The 22,973-nt window shown below is 34.8% G+C and overlaps 1 protein-coding gene across 11 annotated transcripts in view; it reads right to left on the reverse strand.

Moving 5' to 3' along the window:
* Nucleotides 1-22,973, reverse strand: part of CHL1 (cell adhesion molecule L1 like) — a 197,535-nt gene that overhangs the window by 58,028 nt on the left and 116,534 nt on the right. For 9 of the 11 annotated variants that reach the window (XM_030867749.2, XM_030867750.2, XM_030867746.2 and 6 more), the window contains exons 3-7: nt 17,380-17,485; nt 14,289-14,476; nt 3,153-3,275; nt 1,920-2,090; nt 919-966 (exon numbers count right to left, since the gene is read on the reverse strand). In XM_030867749.2, coding sequence (XP_030723609.2) covers nt 919-966; nt 1,920-2,090; nt 3,153-3,275; nt 14,289-14,476; nt 17,380-17,485 — 636 coding nt within the window. The remainder of the gene's footprint in view (nt 1-918; nt 967-1,919; nt 2,091-3,152; nt 3,276-14,288; nt 14,477-17,379; nt 17,486-22,973) is intronic. The other 2 variants (XM_060308878.1, XM_060308879.2) reach the window with 1 other exon arrangement.

Consider the following 22,973-nt stretch of genomic DNA (forward strand, 5'->3'; position numbering starts at 1 on the left):
CTTGAAAAATAATTTTGCACATGTAGTATGTGCAATGATTTTTACTGACTGCTGGAAAGATATGACAATATATGTTTGTTTTATTGACCTCAAAGGAAATGATGTTGGCCATATATACCTAGTCAGTCCATTTTCAAACTGAGGGTGTACCAAGAGGAGCCCTTATCCAGCCCTGCCGATGTTACTGGTATATTAGATATCTAAGCATGGAGGGTTCAATGCTGGTGCCAATTTTAAAAGGAATATTTGTCACATTCAAACAAATGTTTCTTTTCTTTACAAAAAAACAGCCTACTATATAATTCAGGTTTACTCAGCCATCTTCCATAGAACACGACTGTGGTAAGTGCTCTATGGGAAACACAAAAAAATAAAAACCTTTTCATAGACAAATGAGTTTGGAAAATGCTGCAACCTATATTCTTTCTCAGTGAGTCACAATGGACAGTTGTATATTAAGTACTCCAAGAGGTCTTGCACGGAAAATAACCATCTAACTTTCTTACACCCAACGCTTTCCCTATGTCTGTTACACTCGACCAGTCCTTTTTCCTTTTCTTCATGTAACAGCTCTGAACCAAACTGCTGATCAACCAGGAGAGACATTTTGGGAGACCTATAATAATTACTCCATTAAAAATGTGTTATATATGTGTATTTACTTATGTTAATTATATCATCTATAAGTATATAGGTGTATTTATATAGTTATGCATTTATAAATATCACTCCTTTTTACATATATTTAATGGGGATGGGAGGAAATAGAACCCTCTACGCTAAGGAGTTTTCCTTACTAAGAATATTAGTATTTTAATAAACTCACAACGGTATTAAAGGAAAAATTCAAATTCTAAGATGACAATGAGCTACCGTAGGTGAAAATAAATGTCAACATTCTGCACGTCATCAACTTACCCTTGGAACCAATTTCTGTGGATGAACTCGAGTCATTAGCATGCTTTACTGAAATAAAAAAATGGAAGAAAAAAACTCACAAACATAATGGTAGATGCAGATATCAAAACAGAATGAAAAGCCATAGTTTTCTCTTAGAAAAATTACAAAATGAGATATAACCATGCTTCACTAGAAAAGCACCTTTGGGGATATAGTTGAAAAACATTTATAACGAGCTTAATCTTGAACTACTACAGATGAAATCCAGGTGGAAAAGATACAAATTATAGCTCCATTAAAGAGAACTGAGGTTGCCAAAAGGATGCTATAGTGAAGCCCTGGCATAGTGAATCTACACACAATGATGAAAAAATTATGAACCAAATTAGACAATGGAATGGTCATGCCAACTTTTGACTCCACCAGAGCCAATTACTCAGTCAGTGAACTGCTGGAGATTATCTCTGCCCTTTGAATCTATGGTTCTTTCTCCCACTAATAAGGACTGTTTTCAAATGTAGGAACCCAGACTGGCATCTGCAGAATTAACTAGGAAAGAGGAGCAATTCAAATAAGTTTGCCAATTTGGGAAGGACAAAAAAGCTTGATGTGATAAAAATCGTAATACTGCTTCTTTTTATTTTTGACTCTGTTCTTTTCTTCCACATTGTCAGCCTGCCGGTTTATCCAAAATCACAGAGATCCAGAGCCTGAGACTTGCTTAGAAAGTCCCTGGAATTTCCTCGTGTATTTCGCCCAGGGGAAATGACTAGACCTTCCAGACGTCAAGTGAAATACATTTGTACTGTGAATTGAGATTTGATTTTCTGGATGCAGGAGACAGAGCTACCGTCAATGTACAGCTGCAGATGTCTCTTTCATTGAGATGACATCTCTAGAGTTGAACTAAACACTGGTGGAAAATATCAACCCAGCTCTAACTGGCTTCAACCAGAATAAAATTATAGACACATTTGTATCCCCCATTCATGCTGGCACGAGAAATTATTTGGACTTACAACTGTTAACTGTTAGTTTCATAGGCATTTTCTGCACGATAGTCCTTAATCTTGGGAATGCAGCAAAGCAACAGTAATCATTCCGACTGTCTTTTTCTTCCACATTTGCAAAGTACAGATCTCCCTTTTGGCTCATGTATACTCTTTCATCTTGTTCGATGTGTTCTAATTCTGGAAAAGAAATATCTTGTCATTAAAAGGGGCAACTGTCCTTTATCATGTCTCATCTCCTTTTTTCATTATCCTTTCCTTTATATTAATTTTATTTTATTTTTCATGTCGGCTCTTCCTATTCCTCTCAAGTCTGGTCTTACTATAAAAGCAATTAGTGAGTAAGAAGTAAAATACAAAAAATAACAAAACCCTTGGGAGTGCACTTATCAGTCTGGGCATTCTACCTCCCCTGACCATCCAGGACTCTACCTGTGCTTTATGGGTCTGCACTGGCTTATCTGAAAACTGGTCCAATTCAGATAATGGCCTAATTATTACTCTTATTTTATTAGGATCATATATCTTTAAAACAAATTTCCACAAAAGTGTGTCTGAGATATTAATCTCTCTTCCATGGATGCAGCCTGGAAAGTTCTAAGATGAACGGAATCTGCAACTTGGGCTGCAGCCAAGAGTAGCTTCTTTTGCTTTCTTTCAAATGCTGTACGATTATTAATTTTCTCTGTGGGACACGATGGGAAAACATTTACAGAGCGCTGCTAAGGCACATGCCAGAAGTAGGCTTTACAAGAAACTGGAATTCCAACTCAAGAATTGGTAAAAGTTTTTGACAAATTAAACACAAAAGTTAATACTAATTTCTATGTGTGTCACTGTACGAAGTGGGTACAACATTATTAAAAGAGAAATTTAAAGCTAGCAACACAGATACAAGCCATCCTCAGTTTTGACATGGATAATATCCCAAAGGTAAGTAAATTGTTTGAAATACCAAAAGTATTTCCTTCATAGACATACTTTATCACATCAATAAAATAAATCCTCTACTCTTTCCAGATATGACAAAATCAAGAAACATATTTAGTGGTTTTCTAGTGCTTTCATGTGTATTTAGAACTTAGAGAAGACAACAGATAGAAATAGTTTTTAAAATCTACTTGATTTCACATTGACAACCATATATTAATTTTTTATCTTTATGTTAGTTATCAGTATGTTAGTTTACATGATGCATGAAATTAAAATGTCCCCTTATGGATACAACAGAACATTACTTACCAATATTCATCCAATAAATGTGTAAAGGTGGGAGGCCTTTGGGAGGGTTGCACGGGAGGACAATTGGATCACCCTCCTCCACTTCAAGAGGGTCAATTTTTTCTTTTGGGAATTTTGGAACATCTGGTATAAAAAATCATTTAAAGACATTATTTAAAATTTATGTTACAAGTAATGTTTTAACGTTACAAGTAATATCTTAAAGCGTTCTTTTTAAAAATTAGAGCATTTTTAATAAATTCAACACCCCAAATCTTGGTTCTCGTATCTCTCCTGCAGAGGAAAATACTGTTAAAAATATGTGGTGCATCCTTATACAACCTTAAAAATATTTCTGCATCTGTAACTGTAGACAACAAACGTTTTTGCTCTGACATCAATAAGGCAACAGTATGCTTGTGCCTATTTCTCTGTGCAGAGATGTAAGCTGTGAGTCACAGGAGTTGCTCGTTTTAAGTTTTGATAGATAAGGAATCTTTTTTCTCCAAACCCTGTGATTTATTTTTAGGGAGATACTTATTTTCTGTCTTTTGCTTTATTGTAAAGCCCTTGAATGTGATTGGCAAATATTCCATTCAGAGCATAATCAAACTAAATAAACAATTCAAAGCCCACGTGGGGAAAACAGTATGAATGCAATGAAAAGCCAAACATGATCACTATATGTGGCAGACAGAGTCATTCACATTGAAATCACTCTCAGTAAATGAAATATTAAGTGAAATGGAATTGATGTAGGAAAGGAGAGTTTGCAGTATTTCAGCATATTGTTTCTTTCCCATGCTGGAATCAATTTCCTAAAAATCAATGCATTGGGACTATAAGTCACAACTGGGTAGAAGTTGAAATCTGACACCAGTGCTTGATGTTCTTATGAAGTGATTTATAAAATAGTTTTAGGAATATTCAAGATATATTCTTCCTCAACATTATTTGTACCTTTCCACTTTGTTATGGGAATTTGTGTTATAGAATTACTCAGACTCTGATGGACGAGAAGGACCTTAAGAAGGTACTTATAACCTTCCTGACCTGATGGAATTTATTAGCAGGTTTTCCGTCTCTGTATTTCATTCTTAAATTATGGTTCACAAAAGATTATCATTATTCTTGGGAGTCTAAAGATATACTCATTCATTGTAAAATTTCTTCTTGAGAAGCTTCGTGCAGTTCCTGTATATTTGTTCCCTTGAGCCTCACCCCCTAACCTAACTCTTTAGTGATTGAGGGAATTTGCTGACATTTCTTATCGATGCACTAGCTGGTTACAGTGAATTGCTTTTTGTCTAAATTCAAGGACCTTTCAAGGCTTAACACTGCAGGGGGCAGTGTGGTTATTACACTGCCTTTGCCAGTTCAAAAGGCAGGCATCAGTCATGTGACAGTCCTCAGTGGATTCCCTCATGGTCAACTCATTGTAACAGATTTCTCCTGGTGAGTCTGGAAATACATTTGAGATGGTAACTATATTGGAATCATCCTTTTGCTCTAGGTAGCATGAAATTTCCATCAAAAAATGGGAAAGAATGCTGAGTACGTTCCCTACCTCTACCTTGTAGATAAAGTATCAATACCACCTATTTGGTAAAGACTTAGCTTTGACGGACAAATGTTATGCAAGTCATTTTGCAGAAAGTATACCTTATGCAAGTAATAGAGTAACTTACAAAACTAGTATGTACCCTAAGCTCCAAATTCAAATCACCTTTTACTGAAACTTGCTATAACTGAAGCCCGGTGTTTGCTGGTATTGAAGTTAGCTGTGTTGCATGGCAGTTACTGAATCTGTTTATACACAGATACGAGCAGCAAAAGAGGAAGGGAAACATAGATTAGGAACTGGAAGGAGCACGTAATCCTGTTCTATAACCAGCAAACTTTACAGTGCCAAATATGAATATACAGTTTTCTGGGTGGTGTCTATTGTAAAGTAGCTAATGAAGTTGCACAAAGCCCTAACTGGAAAGCCTCCTCTTCAGTAAAAATTTAATAATTCAAACAGAGAGTATCGCCAGTGAAGCACTATCATCTTGCATTAATTAAATCTACATTATAAAATTCTAATTACAAAAATGTAACTACGTTATTCAACTGGCTTCCAAGGCATCAATAATAAAATAAAATAAAATTCAGAAGTCTACAAAACCTTTATCACACACACACCATAAATGTTTGGAACAGCTTTAACCAAAGATGAAATTAATACCTGGAAACAAGGAAGAATATTTATATATTTAATAATTTAAGGTCTAAGAATAAACACTGTAAAGGACATAAATTTGTCAGGTTTTCTTAAGTCTTACTCTTTGACTCTGAAACTATTTAGCGAGCCTGATGCAAAGCTAAAAAGTGAACATGTTAACATCCACAGATAAATGTGAAATTTAATTACTCCAACTTAACAGCAGGCATGAAGTTAATTCAAATAAAGAAATGAGTCTATTTAAAAATAACTCCAACCAATGACTTTTGCTAATTGTGTTTCTCTGGTATAAACATTAGCATTGTTGAGTCTGGACAGATGCAATACTTTAAAAAATGAATTGTAAACAATTGTTTTTCTTTTGCGTGAGCCTACTACCCTGCTTTAGCTTACCAAAACATTTCAAATAAGTGCTCCATCATCACCAAAAACAAAATAATTTGTGTTTCAGTAAGACTGGACTTGACCATGGAATGGTCTCTTTGAAAAGGGATCAGAACCAACTTCGACATCAGCATCTACCTAAGTAGGGCTTTAAAAATGTTTGGAAATCCCATAATAATCAAGTCTAGATGAAGCTATAAACATTTTGTCCCTATCAGTGTACCTGCATCAGAAAATCAAGCAAATCATAGCACTCATCTCTTGACTGTTCTCCAGTAACTTTCCACATTTATTATTCAGTGTAGCAGACAGATTTCTAGTAACAACTCCAAGGGTACAATTTCCTGAAAACCCATCTAGCATGAAAAACCTTTCCTAGAGACAAAGTAGCTGCATGCTAGTCTTCTTATTGGAGCTATCAACGCATGGCAAACCTGCAAATACAAACTCTCTAGGGGCTCTACAACTTGAGGTGCTGACAATTGGTTTTGAAACTCATCATCTTAATTCTTTCAACTTAATATACTGAAAAAAATAACATCTCTGTACTTGAAATACAGAAGACTTCTGAAAAAAGTATTTTTTATCTATAGGATAGCCTACAGGATAAAACTAGGCTCTAGCCCAGACACTAAAACTAATAGCTATGTAGCTTCAGACCAATATCTTTACCCTTCTGTGCCCCCTTTTACTTTTCTCTGGCATCCTAGAATCCTTCCAACTCATCTCTCTGGGGTCCTCAAAAGTCTCACTAGGTTAGAAATTTCTTAAGAGCAATCTGTAGAGTCCCACCATTCCAACACACTTAACGGTAAAGAACTGTAATGAAATGGCATCAGAGTAATTTAATTAAATACAAATCTTTCTAACTAATCACTTCAATGAAAAGATACTGGTGACTTAACCACCGTCAAGTTATGTAAACTACAGATTATCTTTCTCTGGCACCCAAAGAATAAAATCAAATCTCCCTATATTCTCTACCTCTCTGTGAGTCTGATAATCACTGCCAAGGTATGTTCAACAAAGAAGCATAACGCTTTCTAACTCATCTAGAAGATGTGTCAACAGAATGATCAAAGCATAGGCAACACTGTGTAGCATCGCGTCATACACTGCTCTGGAGCCAGCTGCCTAGGGCTGAATCCTGGCTTCATCACTTACTATGTGACCTGAACCTGTTACTTAATGTGCTTCAGTTTCCTCACTCATAAAATGGAAACTGTCATGACACCTAATACATTGATTTGCATCAAAGTTTAAATAAACAATTTCATATAAATCAATTAACATAGTGCCAGGCACTTAAAAATCACTCGGTATATGTTGGCTCTTATTCAAATGTTTTCACTTTGCATGGTACACCCAGCCACATTGTACAGAGATGAGATGGGCAAAGAGACAAAGAGCTTTCCTTTGCTGCTGTTTCTGGTTTTTCGTGTAGCCTGTATCATAACAACTTCTGCAATTTTATGCAACTATTTGGAATTAACTTTATTAAAGAAACTAGGGAGGGGGCCAGAGGGAAGAAACACTATATATTTCATGGAGAACCTATGACTTGTTTAATGAATTATTCTGTACTACCCTTCCTATGCCAAAGAACTTTATCTATTTTGACTTCTCACTGTTTACAGGACTGGCCTGGAGAGTTTTTGAGTGTGTTTCATTTCCCTTGAATGTGCTCGGCAAATTGCTTACAGGCTGGCACCGTTATCATGAATGCATGCTACTGAGCTCACATGCTGCATCACCCTTAACTCCAGTCTCTGTCTGCAAAGAGATTTAATTGATTCCCATTTCCCATGGTGTACCCCATTAACCCACTTAGAAGTACAGAGAAATAACATTGCCTTTCAGTCTATGAATTCACAGTAAGGAAGGACAACCAATTCAGCCCATTTCATTCTAGTCATTCACATACTCTGACGGATGAGAGCAAAATCCTGGGCCTTAATTAAACCTTTAAAACTCTAAGTTGCACTCTCAACTGAACAAATTGATCTTCTTTGGTTGGTTTGCATATATTAGTAGAAGAAGTTAACATATGCTACTGGACCCCTGCTTTTGCTAGCCCTCCCAAATCAGAGCAGTAAATAGCCAAGGTATGTCTTAAGGAAATTGACCTGAGGAATCTGAGGAAGCTGTACAAAGGTAGAAACCCAGCACATTAAAAATTCAAGTCGGTTTCCATTAAAACAGTATACAGATGATTTCATTCCTAAGCCTGCCATTTCTTACATTACTTTAATAGTGTGTAGATATTGCATTATTACTTTTATTCATTCTCTTATTCTTTAGTCTATGAACTAATAAGTCAATCACTGATAATATGCATTCATGCAGCATCAAGACAATGTAGAGGAGGAAGAATAAGACAGGATGCTATCTTTCTCACTTCTAAGCAACCTGATTAATCATGTAACACTCAAAACACTCCCCCAAACAGTAAATAATGCTTTTAAAATTCCATCGAATTTACACATGGATATTCCTAACACTACTAATTATTGCTAACGTTTCTTCTTGTAATAGTTAAAAGTTAGAAACAATCCAAATGGCTATCAACTGGTGAATGGATAAACAAAATGTGGTATACCTGTATCATGGAATATTATTCAGCCATAAAAATGAACACACTACTGATTTATCCTACAACATGAACACATCACAAAGAACAGGCTAAGTGGAAGAAGCGAGATGCAGAAGATCATATATTGTATGATTCCATTTACAAGACGTGTTCAGAAAAAACATTTATAGAGGCAAGAGTCAGACTGGTGATTGCCTGGGGCTGGGGCTGGGGCGAGAGAACACCTACAAATGGGCACAAGGAATCTTTTGGGGATGATGGAAATGTTCTAATACAGGCTTTTAATGATAGTTATACTAAAAATTTTTTATGAAAAAAAACCCTGATTGTGTACCTAAACACATAAAATTTATGATGTTCAATAATACTTCAAAAATTATTTGAAGAATCCAAGGTAAGGAAAATTAGTATAGGCTAAGACGGACTGAGAATGCTAAGTGGAGAAGGCTGATCTGTGCCCTGAAGGATGGATAGTACTGAACAGCCAAAACAATTATTTATAGCATCCTTTTAACTCCACTGACGTCTGTCATAATGAAGGCAAGAAAACAGCTCATGTTCTCCCCAGACCCACTCACCACACCCACAGGATTTAAGTTTCTTCGTACAGGCTTTGTTTTGTTCACTGCTATATCTCAAATTACTAGAAGAGTGTCTGCCACGTGAAGGGAGCTTAATAAAGATCTGTTGAATAATTCACTAACTCTCCATGCCATATCTTGGAAAACCCATTTAGTTAAATGATTTTCCCCATGTTTGAAAACAGCACGTTGTGTTTGGTTGGTTGGTTTTCTTTTACTCTTTCTTTTTTCAGCAAACTCAACTGCAATTTTGTTAAAAGCAGAAAAGTAAACATTGTGTATAAAGGTCTGTTTGTAGGGAGTAATAACCAGATTTTTAGCTACTGTACTTGTGTTCAAACTTAGGTGGATCAAGCCTTTAAGGTTGGTCTAAAGAAAAGTTTAAGAAATGAGAGATACAAACTCTAAAACTCAAATTACAAAGTTTAATATAAAAGAAGAATCAATTCTTTACAGCTTAAGAGAAGAATCAATTGATAAAGGTCGTAGGAAGCTTTAAATGGTCTCTGATTTATAAACTCCTAAGAATTGGGGTGGCAGTCCTATTCAACATGTAAATGATTACAGAAAGCTGTTAGATGATGAAGTAATTTCAGGAGGGGCTGGAAATGATGCATAAGAAACCCAATTTATTTTGCTCTTTTCTATAGCAGCAGAAAAGATGGAGCAATTACCCACTACATAGCTCAGATTCAACTCTTCATCTCTTAACTACAATACTAGCAGATTCTGGCCAGAATTATCCTTACGTTGTTCATGTTTTCACTTGGTCTGCTTAGATAATGAGAGAAAACATTTTTTTTAAATCCTCGTTGTAGAATCTTATACTAAAGTGTGCCATTTCTTTCTCTGCAATAGGTCTAGCAACTGCCTTTTTCCTTTGTGTTTCCATAGCAACCACTAGAATTCAGGTTAGGGATCACCCTCATGCCTTGTCTTCTACAACAGATTTTTAACATCTCCCTTTCTCTCCCTCTCTCCCATCTTATTTCACTCAATTAGATATATATTGTATAGTTACAGTTCTATGTTACAGACTATAGTATAGTTATATAATATAGACTGTAAGTATAGCTGTATAGTTATAGTTACATGATTTTATGATTCTCAACCAGTTTTCTGACCCAGAATTCATGAACATTTCCTACTATCATTTCAAACCCAAACTCCAGAGGCCAATTTTCAACACTGTATGCCACTGCTCTGTCCATTATTATTCTATAATATCACACTTAATAACCGAGAATATCTAATTAAGACAAATCAGTATGCTACATAATTATTAATTTTATATATATTAAAAGGTCATTTATAAAATAAATGTAAAGAATAAAAAAACAGAAATACAACACTCTACCTACCACCCATCATAAGAAAAACATAAAATCACCATTATCTTTCTGTTTGGTGCAGATCCTACCCCTTCCCCATTCCATCAGAAGTAACTACCGTCCTAAATTTTGTTTTCATCATTTTCTTGCTTTGCATTATAATTTTACCACATGAAATGATACTCCTGAACAATATGCTATTAATTTTTACATATACTGACCGACCTTAAATAAATAAAATCACCCTTTTTTTCTAAGATTTACTTTTATTGTTCAACATATTCTTAAGGTTCATCAATTTTCACTGCTGAGTAGTAATTCTTGTATGAATATACCACAATTATTTCATTCTATCACGAAAGAACTTAAGTTTTTTCAAGTATATTTAAAAAATACAAACAGTGCTACCACAACTATTGCTGGTGCACGTGGGTAACGGGCATGTGCACGTGAACAAAGAAATGGAATTTCTGGGTCATAGGTGAGAACTTCTTTAATTAAGGAGGCAGTGACAAATATTCTCCACAGTCCAAGCAGTAAACTATTCTCATCAGTGGTGGATACGTGTTTTGGTAGCTGCACATTCCCACCTAAAATTGTTACTCTCAGACTTTGTTATATTTCCCAATTTTGTGGGATCAAATGCTTTTATTATTTGAGTTACAGTAAATCTATTTCTGATTACTAATGATATTAAAAGTATTTTCATATTTTTATTGGTCATACCAGTCTGAGGTGCAAGTTCATGTCTTTTACCACTTCATTTTTTGTTTTTTTCTGAGGATGGTAAAATTATTTATAAATACATTAGTATTATGTTTAGTTATATTCATTGGCCATGATTTTTTTTTTCTGGGTTGTGGCTTACCTTTTCCCTTTCTTCCTAGGGTCTTTTGATGAAAAGGGAATCTAAAAATCAAATGTAGTCAAATTATCCTTAATGGAGATTTAATTTGTCTTAAGTAATCTTTCTCTACCCTGATGTCATAAATACTTTGTCTGAATCACTTTCTAAGTTAAAAATTTTTTTTTCCTTGCAAAGTTAAGCCTTTAATCCACTTGGGATGTATTTTTTATATGATGTGACCTAGGACTTGAAATAAGTGTGTCTCTATATGGATAATCAGTTGTTCCATACCATTTAGGTGGAGGGAGGGAGGGAGGGAGGGAGGGAGGGAGGGAGGGAGGGAAGGAAGGAGGGAAGGAAGGAGGGAAGGAAAGAGGGAAGGAAGGAGGGAAGGAGGGAAGGAGGGAGGGAGGGAGGGAGGGAGGGAGGGAAGGAGGGAAGGAGGGAAGGAGGGAAGGAGGGAAGGAAGGAAGGAAGGAAGGAAGGAAGGAAGGAAGGAAGGAGAAGAAAAAGAAAGGAAAGAAAGAAAGGGAAGGGGAGGGAAGGGAAGGGAGGAAAGAAAGGAAGAAAGGAAGCCCATGCCAGCTCTTTCACACTACTTTCACATATATGAGGGCTGGTTTATGGGTCCTCCATGCTGTTCCACTGGCCCATTTGTCTAACGCTGTGCAAAACCATAGGCTTCAGTACATTTTACATTGAGTTTTACATTGAGTCTTGTTATCTGATAAGACCAACACCTCCTAACATTCTCCAGGTTTCTACCAAACCTTGCACTGTGTTCCTCAAATATATTTGGAAATCAAACTGGTCACGTTTCACAAACAGACAAACAAAAACCAAACTAGAGAGTTTTGACTTTGATTATTCTATACATCAAGTCATGAGGAATTCAACTTTTAGCTTTACTGAGTCTTCAGATCAGTGAAAAAGGTATTTTTTTCCACATCTATATCTTTTAAAAATGTTTTCCAATAAATATGTGTACTTTTAATACCTCCTTCTTGGATTTATTTTCTGCTTCTATACTATTGTTCCCCTTCGCTCTCTTTTGAAGTTTAACCTGTTATCTAAAGATAACTTATTAGGTAACAATTTTAAGATGAAAATGAAGGAGCTAAGATTATTAATTTCCATCACTTCTTTTCTAAAGTATTTTGAAGATGAAAAAAATCTCTCTCCTCATAATACTTTAGCTGCCTCAAGTCTGTTTTGTTAAGCATAATTTCTACTATCATCACTTCAAAATACATTCTATTTTCCTTTGCCATTTCTTATTTGGCCTTTGAGTTAGACATGTTTTAATTTTGAAAGATATAAGACTTTTTCTAATTTTCTTTTTAATACTGATTTCTCCATTGTATTTTGGTCATATTTACTTCCTAGCTAATATACCATCAAATATTGAAAAACATTCTACAGCTTTAGGTATAATGTTCGATACATGTTCATTAGCTAGAGCTCGTAAATGGGTTCTTTAAATCTTCTATGGGTTTTCTAATGTTTCCTCTGCTTGAGCTACCAAATAATGAAACAGATATGTTAGCATCTCTCATTACTATGGTAGATATTTCTCTCTCCCCTTGTAGTTCTTTTTCCTGCTTCAAACATTTTCGTATTATATATGCCTAGTACATTAATCTCCAGGAAGCCTTTATAAAATAAAGTTTATAAAATAAAGTCTATTTTGACTGATATTAATATAGCCATACCTACTTTTCTTTTGAATAGTATTTACCTAGTCAAGATATTTATTCAAGATATCTATTTATGTTTTCAAAAGATGGGACATGTTTTCCATCCTTTCAGTTTCAACAGTTCTATTTTCTTGTGATTTAGATGTGTTAAATGGTAAATACCTTATAGCTTTTAAAACATTTTGGAGCATTTAGTCTATCTACTTTCACCTTTAATGAGTGATATACTGAGATTTCTATAGTTTTTTCTTTCTTTTTCTCTCCTTTCTTGCCTTGTTCTTCCTCACACCACATAGTTTGATAATCATTCACATTTGCTCTGTACATTTAATGTAATTATTCTGTAAATTTTAAGATGCATATTTTACCTGTCAGAGTCTAAATTTGAGCTATATTCTCTCCTCTAGAAAAATATAGAAAACTTAAAGAAATTTAAACCCAGTTCCCTGTCCCAACTTTGAGGATAACACACAGACGTTTTTCATTATTTGTTTTTCCAAGGCTTGTGTACATTCTGCTCCTCCAGCATAAACCGTCCATATCCTGGAAGGTCTACGACTTTGAGTCTCTTCAGTGTCTAGAACTCTGCAAGAAGAAATTTCCAAATGGCAACTCTTGACAGTTTCATACCTAAGATTTTTTTCTGTAAACCCTTTGGTTAGAATCAAGTAGTGTTGGATACCTTAAAATCTGGGAAAATAAATGACCAAACTTGGAAGTCAGTCATCAGAGATCCCATGCTGCAGAGGCCAGATCTGATAATGAAGAAGTTGCTTACTCTTTGGGATAGTTATTGATAAATAACACTCTTAAGAGTAAAGGAGCTTGCAGTTTTCCATGATCATGATTTATGGAAAATATTACTACAATATACTAATCACTGGTTCTCCTCTCCTAGGGGGCACCCACAATATTGAACTTAAGTGGGCCCATGCCATTTGCTTTGCCCCCACCTAACAAACTGTGAGTAGAAGCTGCCTGTGTAACTTGTTGTTGGAAGCAACGTTCTCTGTCCTCCACTCTTTGACCTAGATGGCACAAGTTTCACATGGTGCTGACACAGGATGATGGGTACCTCCATTAGCTTGGATCGCCCAGTGGCTGCAAGGAGAACAGCTGCCCTGAAGAGCTGCCTGACCCACAGCAAACTGCATCATCAAGGAATAACCTTGGGTTAACACGAGGGCTTGGGGATTACTTGTGACTGCAGTATAATTTAGCCAAATCTAACTAATATATTTAACTTTATCCTATGAGGCAAAACAAATACTATTGTTTTCCCATGTTACATATATTATTACTGAAACACAGCAAAATTATGTTGTTTTCAAGGTCATCCACTTCTAAGCATCAAGATCTGGAAGACAATTTCCCTTATAAATAAAATATAAGGCCTATATAAGCTGATTAAAGGAATAATCTGTTATTTCACTGCAGCCCAGTATAACGCCTGCTAAACTTCATTAAAACATTAAATGAAATCTCTACTGTAATACTTACTTGGAACTATAAATTCCATTTCTTCTGACATAGCAATTCCCAGTTTATTAGAAGCAAAGCAGCGGTATTTCCCTTGAAAGTGAGATATGTGTCCCTCATTCGGGATCCTAAATGTTCCCGAGTTGTTGGATACAATTATCCGAGGGTCAGAGAGATCAAAAGGCTTGTCATCCTTACTCCACGAAAATCTGTAAGATAAAACTAAAACTAGTAATCCTGAAAAATCGTATTTCTTACTTATAAACAAATGTACAGAAATGAGGAAACAGATATTTTATAGTAAAAAAAAGTATATATTTACATATTTAATTGAATACAAAACAAAAAAGGGTCTCTGAAGAATCTGAGAAATCTTACAAACTCCTATAGACTGAAGGTTTATGTCCCCCTAAAATTCGTATGTTGAAGCCTAATTCCCATTGTAATAGTATTTGAAGGCAGGGCCTTGGAGAGGTGATTAGGTCATGAGGGTGGAATCCTCACAAATGGGACTGGCGTCCTTATAAGAGAGACCCCAGAGAGCTTTCTTGCTCCCTTCCATCATGTGAGGTTACAGGGGAAAGACCGCTGTCTGTGACCAGGAAGCAGGTCATCACCACACACTATATCTGCCAGTGACTTGATCTTGGTATTCTCACCTCCAGACCTGTTAAGAAATATGTTTATTGTTTAAGGCACTCAATCTGTGATATTTTTATTACAGCAGCCAGAATTGACTGAGAAACAAGCCGTGAAAAAGCTGTGATAACTGACAGGAAAAAAAGGTGAAAATAGGTTTTGTTCTGTTCTTTTTAAAGTTATATTTTAGAACTTTTCCAATTAGAAAGATAATGCAGGATCTTTACTAGTATTTTAGAGACTGCAATATTTGGAGACTAAAAAATATAAATATACAATACGTCTCTCTGTGTGTGTGTGCGCGTGTGAAGAGCTCACTCAAAATTCAAAAACACACAAACAAGTGCTATTAAATTTGGTCATATATGATCAATATTTTTGGACATAGCTGTAACATATTTGAGACCACAATGGATGTATAATTTTTCCATGTGAGTTTTTCCAATTATTACAATGTTACTAAAGACAGATTTTATTACATTATCTCCTGTCTTACAGTTACTATTTAACTTACTTAACCATTTCCATTTTTCCCTTTTATGAACAATTTTGTTACAAAAAACCCTACATATTTATTTTTGGGGGTACTTATCCAAATATTTCATTAGGTTAATTCCTTAAAAATGAAACTGATAAACCAATAACATAAGAAATATTTTATCACTTCTGATAAACATTGCAGAATTGTATTCCAGAAAAAACATACACAAATTCCTACCCCCATATGTAACAGAGTCACTTCTATGGACAAGGCTGTAAAAAGCCTTTTTTTTAAATCTTTATCAATCCAACAGATATATGACTTCCCAATTAAGATTTTATTTAGTATTTTATATATGAATTACCCATGCAAATTTAGATTTGCTTCAGGACAACACAGTCTTACATAATCTAATATTCTTTCAAAAATAACAAAATTTCACGAGACCCATATTTTTCTTCGGAGCATGCCTCTCTCCTGACAACAACTTTTAACTTCTTTTCTCTCTATATGTTTTTACTGCTTTTACTTACAAAAGAACACATAGAATCTGTTCTTTAAAATTCCAATACATTGACTAGGATAACTCCACATATTCAAAATTAAGCATTTCCAATTGGTGACATGTTATATCTTTCCATTCATTCAAGTTTTCTTTTATCCTACTCTGCAATGTACATGCTAAACAGTTCATATTACATTTTGTTGATATTGCTGTTACTATTGAAATTGCTGGATTTGCTCCTTTTACTATTGTGATGGGATATTTCTTTCTTGTTTTCTAATATTTTGTTTTGTATAGGCATTTAATTACACCTTGAAAAAAGAATAATGATTGACTGTTTAATTCGTATTTGTAAAATCTTGCTTTTTGCCAGTGAATAATGACAATTTAACATGTTAATGATTCACTAATAATTTTTAAAATATCCAATTATCAGGCAATAAAAATGTTATTCACATTACAATTTTAAATAATCCTGATCAGGTAAATCAATAAAGGTATGTAGGTTTGCTTCCCAGAATCATTTAGAACTTTAAAATCTTTTTTTTTTTTAACTTTTATTGGAGTATAGTTGCTTTACTATGTTGTATTAGTTTCTACTGTACAGCTAAGTGAATCAGCTATACGTATACATATATCCCCTCTTTTTTGGATTTCCTTCTCATTTAGGTCACCATAGAGCACTGAGTAGAGTTCCCTGTGCTACACAGTAGGTTCTCATAAGTTGTCTATTTTATACATAGTATCAATAGTGGATATATGTCAATCCCAATCTCCCAATTCATCCCACCTCCCCCCTCTTCCCTCCTTGGTATCCATACATTCGTAGAACGTTAAAATCTTGAATTCTCCCCACATCTTTTCCCTCCTTAATCTCAATACACGCACATTTCTTTCTCTCCAAACTGGGAGGTACTTAGAAAAAACTTCATCAGTGATTACAATTACCTACAGTAACAATTGTTTCTAGATAGTAATATCCCACGTCATTTGTATGCTGCCATCTAGGATGAGTCGACATTGCTATGACAACTTAAAATATATCAAGTAACAACCTATTCACTGAATACAATATGGTTACATTAAAAGACATGCAATAATAACTATGTATAGAATATCATTTATAAATATACTAACTTTGGCTTAATAAATGCTACCTTTCACTCATCAGAATAAAGTATCTTCTGTTTTCTAGCTATCTTGTTCACTCATAAGGTAAAGAATCGTTTAATATTTCCACAATGCCAAAGTCTATGCTAAGTATTTAACGTAAGACATTTTATGATAAAAGTAATTTTAACCGGCAAAAGAACATATGTAAATAACCAAACTTTATTTTTATAGACATGGCTATCATTCATTTGGAAATCTTTACTTTCAATCATATGTAGACTTATAGTCCAATAAGCTTATACTGATTAGAGTAAAAATTAATATAAAGGATTGTATACATTTAAACAATTATTTAGTTTGAAGGAAATACTCACGTTGGTTCTGGATTTCCCTTAGCTTCACATTCAATTTGAAAATACTCATCAAAAGGAAAGGCAACTTGTACTTTTGACTGTTTTATGATTGTTGGAACCTGTTGAACTAAATATTAAAATATGTATTTAAATAACATGCTCTCCAATAATTGGGTGTAGTTTAGCTGCAACAGAAATACTTTGAAATAAGCACACTTTCTATATTGGTAAGTACAAGGATTATAAAAGAATGAAAATTATCGAACCTCACTTCCTCTTTGCAAAATGTATTTAGCTGTAGGGAATATACTTCACTGCCATCAATTCATGTTGCCATATAACTTATTTAATGCCAGAATAACGTAACAGTGTAACAACTTTAAAACATCTATGTTTAAATTATTGACATTTCATCTATGTTGATGTGTTTATACAGTTTTACTTGGTTCGGTCATTGACAATTCTGTTTTTTATTTATAGTTTTGTAAGACATTATAGTTAATTTACTACTTCTGTATGATTTCTTCCATTGGTATTTGATAATTTATTTAATAATTTTATTATTGGACATTAGATTTTTTCATTCAATAGACAGCCTCAAGCATACAGATTTTTCCTTTATTGAATTAGTGACATGATAAATTTCCAGGCATGGACACAAATGGTAATGACTATGGATAAATGTTAATATTTCACAAGGGGCTAATTACCACAAACATGAGTACATTGGTTTCCCACATCCTTGCCGCCAACGAACAATAGCATTTTATAAATTTATTTATTTATTTTTGGCTGCGTTGGGTCTTCGTTGCTGCGTGCGGGCTTTCTCTAGTTACGGTGAGGAGGGGTATTCGTTGTTGTGGTGCGTGGGCTTCTCATTGCGGTGGCTTCTCTTGCTGCGGAGCATAGGCTCTAGGTGCACAGGCTTCAGTAGTTGTGGCACGTGGGCTCAGCAGTTGTGGTTTGCGGGCTCTAGAGCGCAGGCTCAGTAGTTGTGGCTCACGGGCTTAGTTGCTTCGCGCCATGTAGGATCTCCCCGGACCAGGGCTCAAACCTGTGTCCCCTGCATAGGCAGGTGGATTCTTAACCACTGTGCCACCAGGGAAGTCTCAAGAATATCATTTTAAAACAATAAGATACTTCATTAATAATTAGCAAAAAAAAAAACCCTCCTCCTCTTTATTTTTATTTCCATTTATTGCTTTTGTTATATTTTTCCCTGAGCTTGTTTATTTGTAACTTCCCATTTACACACATTTTTTAATATATTTTTCCTACTTGGAAGCTTGAGGGTACTTTTCCCCCTTATAGAATTTAACACTAATAATCATTAGGATAAAAATAATAGCTAATAAATGATGGTTTCTTTTAAAAGGATTCCACATATTCAAATATTCCCTCATTGTGATAAACATTTTTAGTGTTTGACAAGTTAAGTACCTTCCAGACAAATTTACAAAGTATGGGGTGACTTTGTCTCTCACCAATTCAAGCAGCTGGATGGCATTACCGAGAATTATGATTATAAAATAAATGTACTAACGCTGAAGATACAAACTTGGATTAAGTTTTAAAATAGGACACAGATCATGATATATGTTAAGATCTACTGTCATGGAACACTCAACAGTTTTCAAATTAAGACATTACAATTTTAGTACAGTTCTAACAACCTCTGTCAGGGGACAGGAGTGAATTCACAAGGAAATGTAAATGGTTCAGTAGCAGGAATCTGATTCTGGCAAACATCCTTTGAGAAAAGCAATTTGCAGAAAGGCCCTGAGTGTGATTCACATGGGTAATATTCCACAGTGGAGTTACAAATAGGCCCTAAACCCTGTGACATTGAGCCAGGCCCTGAACCACTCTGTTTTCTCATTTGTAAAATTAGAGATTCAAGCCAGTTAAATAGATTTTTTGGTCACTGAATGCCTTTACATTCTTAAAAATTATAGGAAATCCCAAAGTGCTTTTGTAAACGTAGGTTACATTTAATAATATTTACCATGTTAGAAATGAAAACTGAGAAATCTTCTAAATATTTACTAATTCATTTAATACTATCATTTGCTAAAATAAATATTTTATCAAAAATACTAAGTATAATGAGAAAAGTGGCCTTGTTTTACATTATTGCAAATCTTTAATATTTTAATAGATGGCAGCTGGATTCTCATATCTACTTCTATATTCCACATGTTGCTGTAAGTTGTTTTGTTGAAATAAATGAAGAAAATTCAACCTTATACAGATATGTACTTGAAAAAGGGTGACATATTTTATAGTCCTTTCTGATTATTGTGGGCATTGTTTTTGGATAGTACACCGAAACTCACCAAGTGGTTAAAGGTTTACCGCAATATGGAATCTGAAACCATATGGATAAATTTTCATATTCTGTCATTAAAGTGTTTTATCCATGGGTGCTTTTTAATTCGTGCATGATTTTGTAACATCATACAATATTCATCTGGAAAAAAATATTGGTTCACTGAGTTATACAGATCTTCCAAATACTGACACACATCACTATACAATTTAAAAAATTCACATTTGTTAATATCATCACTGATCTAAGAAAAGCCTTAAATGTGGGGAAGCTGTCAATCTCACACTGTAGGATACAAGTTTTCCACAATTCTCATTTTCTCTTCAACAGCCAAATTTGATCATTGACAACATATATTATCAGTTGTTTCTCTTGAAGTGACAGGCTCACTTGGTTCGTTTTGGGGAAAATATCCATGAAAGTAATCAAAGTTTGTCTGTCAGTTGTACTTTTAAGTAAAAATGGTATTTGGCTTGGCACTCAAATAATGACACAATCAAGGAACAGAGACTGTCATAGTACTTTGTTACACAGCAGAATTATTTTATGTATATTTCACAGTTCATCCCACAGAATATTAAGACGAATGTACTCAAGGATGAAGATTTTTAAAAATCAATAATGTTTAACTGTTTCAACAAGGACAATCTTAAGCAAAACTTTGCTTTATGTGTTTTAGATGTTTTGTTGTTTTGGTGTGAGTATACCATCCTGAGGAAACCCATGAGTTCGGTGTCAATGCCTTGATGTGTGCTGGGCAACTGCAGTTTTAGCACCACTGCTTTTGTGACATCAGTGCAAATGTCAACAGGATGGAAAAGGAAAAATGACACTTTAGTATTATTATGAAACATGTGATTGCATGGACTGCCTGAACAAATCTCCGTGACCCTGAGGGGTCCATGAATCACATTTTGAGCACTGACGACCAGCCTAGAATAATAACTCAACAGCCATTTCCCATTTTAAACTTTTCTTTACTTTTGCCTAGTAAAATTTTACTAGTTAAGTGACAATGCAAGTGCAGGCTTCATATTCAGAAACATTTTAAAAACATGCAAAAAACATTCATATCTTCATTGACATTTACCTTGTTTCTGATTACCACTCTTTCTCAGTAGAGCAGATCTTGAACTTACTGCAAATTCACATACTATTTAAATGTTATTACAGTTATAAATGGTGAGGGATGATGCACAATAGCAACAGTCCCTAAGATATCAGCTAATAACTTGTGAACAACTTGTTTATTAGAACATTATTCTTTCTTAAATTTGCTAAGGTTGTAAAGTCTCAGCCATAACTAATTATTCAGGGAGTGGAGCTAATAACCTTTGGGTGTTTATAAGAATATGTATTCTACATTATAAATCCTTTCCTCCATAATTAGGCCAATTACAGAGACGCCAGACTCATTGACATTCAAATTGAATACCTGCCTTACTTGCATTTGCTAGTGAGAGCTCTAGAGTACTGAAATAAATGGGTAGTATTCAGATGTTCTGAAAACATGTCATTAATATTTTATAACAATTGTTGTCTAACGACATTAGAGTGTGAAAAGGCATAAGTAACTGAGACAACCAGAATAAAAATGTGTCTTATGTACTAATACAAAATTTCCAATCACCACTGGTGAACTAAATGAGAAAAGATGGAGGGAAAATGTACATGCTATGGTCAGAATGTATATTCTATGGTCAAGAATCTGAATCAGGAATCCCAGTGCATCTTTGGTGCTACTGGGAAGAAAATGTAAAATTATTAACCCCTTTTTCCACAAGGATTGCCAAGAACTGTGCTCTTAATTTGGCACTGCATACTCAAAACCCAAAGAATGTACTTAAGATGAATTATTTCAGGCTCTTGACCAGTGTTTGTACAAATAGGCCAATATATGTGGTGTGTAGGCTAACAGATTTCACCTTGACTAAAGCAAAAGTTTAAATCTGAGAACGTGTAAGTGAAATTCCTTAAAAGGGTGAATATTGACACAGAGACTTGAGGGCAGTAGAGAAAAGATTCTTACCTTGGGGATGAAATACAAATGCAGGGCCACCCAAAGTGTGTCATGTGAAACTGCTACATCAAGTATGTAAAGCAGCCCTTAGAAAATGGTTTTAGAACATATTATATACTCAGAGAATTATTTCCTTTTCTAGTCACACTCAGACTGTCCAAGTACTTCTGAAGAAAAGTTTCAGTTGTGTTAGCACCTCTCCAATAATTATTCAACTTTCTGAGGTCAAGACTAGTCCTTTGAAATTTAGATGATCTGCACAGATCATTTCCAATGCTAAGGTTCTAATAAACATTCTTATCTCTTACATTATAGCTCTCCTAATTAGGTATGGAAGAAATAATAGGGATTAATTCTTCAACTGTATGGATAAAAACACCTAAGTAATCTCTCAATGGTCTTTTTTAAAATCCTATGTGCTTATAAATGAGAAATTCCCCAAACCTGTACATTAGTTGATACACTATTACATAAATTGTGTTTGCACGTGTACTGTTTTTTGAACTAATTACTATAACTTGTTGAAACTGATTTATGATAGAGTTACATCCATTTTACCAATATATGTTAAGATATATCACGACTAACATTTTGATATGAATTCACCCTAGAGAATGCTCTAAACTTGCAGAGGTGGTATCATTTTACACTTTTAGTTGTGTACTATGAAAACGGCTTTTTAATATTGTCCTAATTGTTTTCATTCTTAAATATATAATTAAAAAAAATTTTTATTGGAGTATAGTTGCTTTACAATGTTGTGTTAGTTTCTACTGTACAGCAAAGTGAATCAGCTATACGTATACAAATATCCCCTCTTTTTTGGATTTCCTTCCCATTTAGGTCACCTCAGAGCACTGAGTAGAGTTCCCTGTGCTATATAGTAGGTTCTCACTAGTTATCTTTTTTTTTTTTTTTTTTTTTTTTTTGCGGTACGCGGGCCTCTCACTGTTGTGGCCTCTGCCGTTGCGGAGCACAAGCTCCGGATGCTCAGGCTCAGCGGCCGTGGCTCACGGGCCTAGCCTCTCTGCGGCATGTGGGATCTTCCCAGACCGGGGCACGAACCTGTGTCCCCTGCATCAGCAGGTGGACTCTCAACCACTGTGCCACCAGGGAAGCCCTAGTAATCTATTTTATACATAGTATCAATAGTGTACCACTCTTAAATATATAATCATTTTGAAAACAATACAAAGTTTAATCAGTTCCTTTTTTGTCCTGATTAGTTGAATGCCAGTAACTTCTGGAGTCACACTTCTCCCTAAA

The sequence above is a fragment of the Globicephala melas genome, chromosome 11 (assembly GCF_963455315.2).
Source record: "Globicephala melas chromosome 11, mGloMel1.2, whole genome shotgun sequence".
Classification (NCBI taxonomy): domain Eukaryota; kingdom Metazoa; phylum Chordata; class Mammalia; order Artiodactyla; family Delphinidae; genus Globicephala; species Globicephala melas.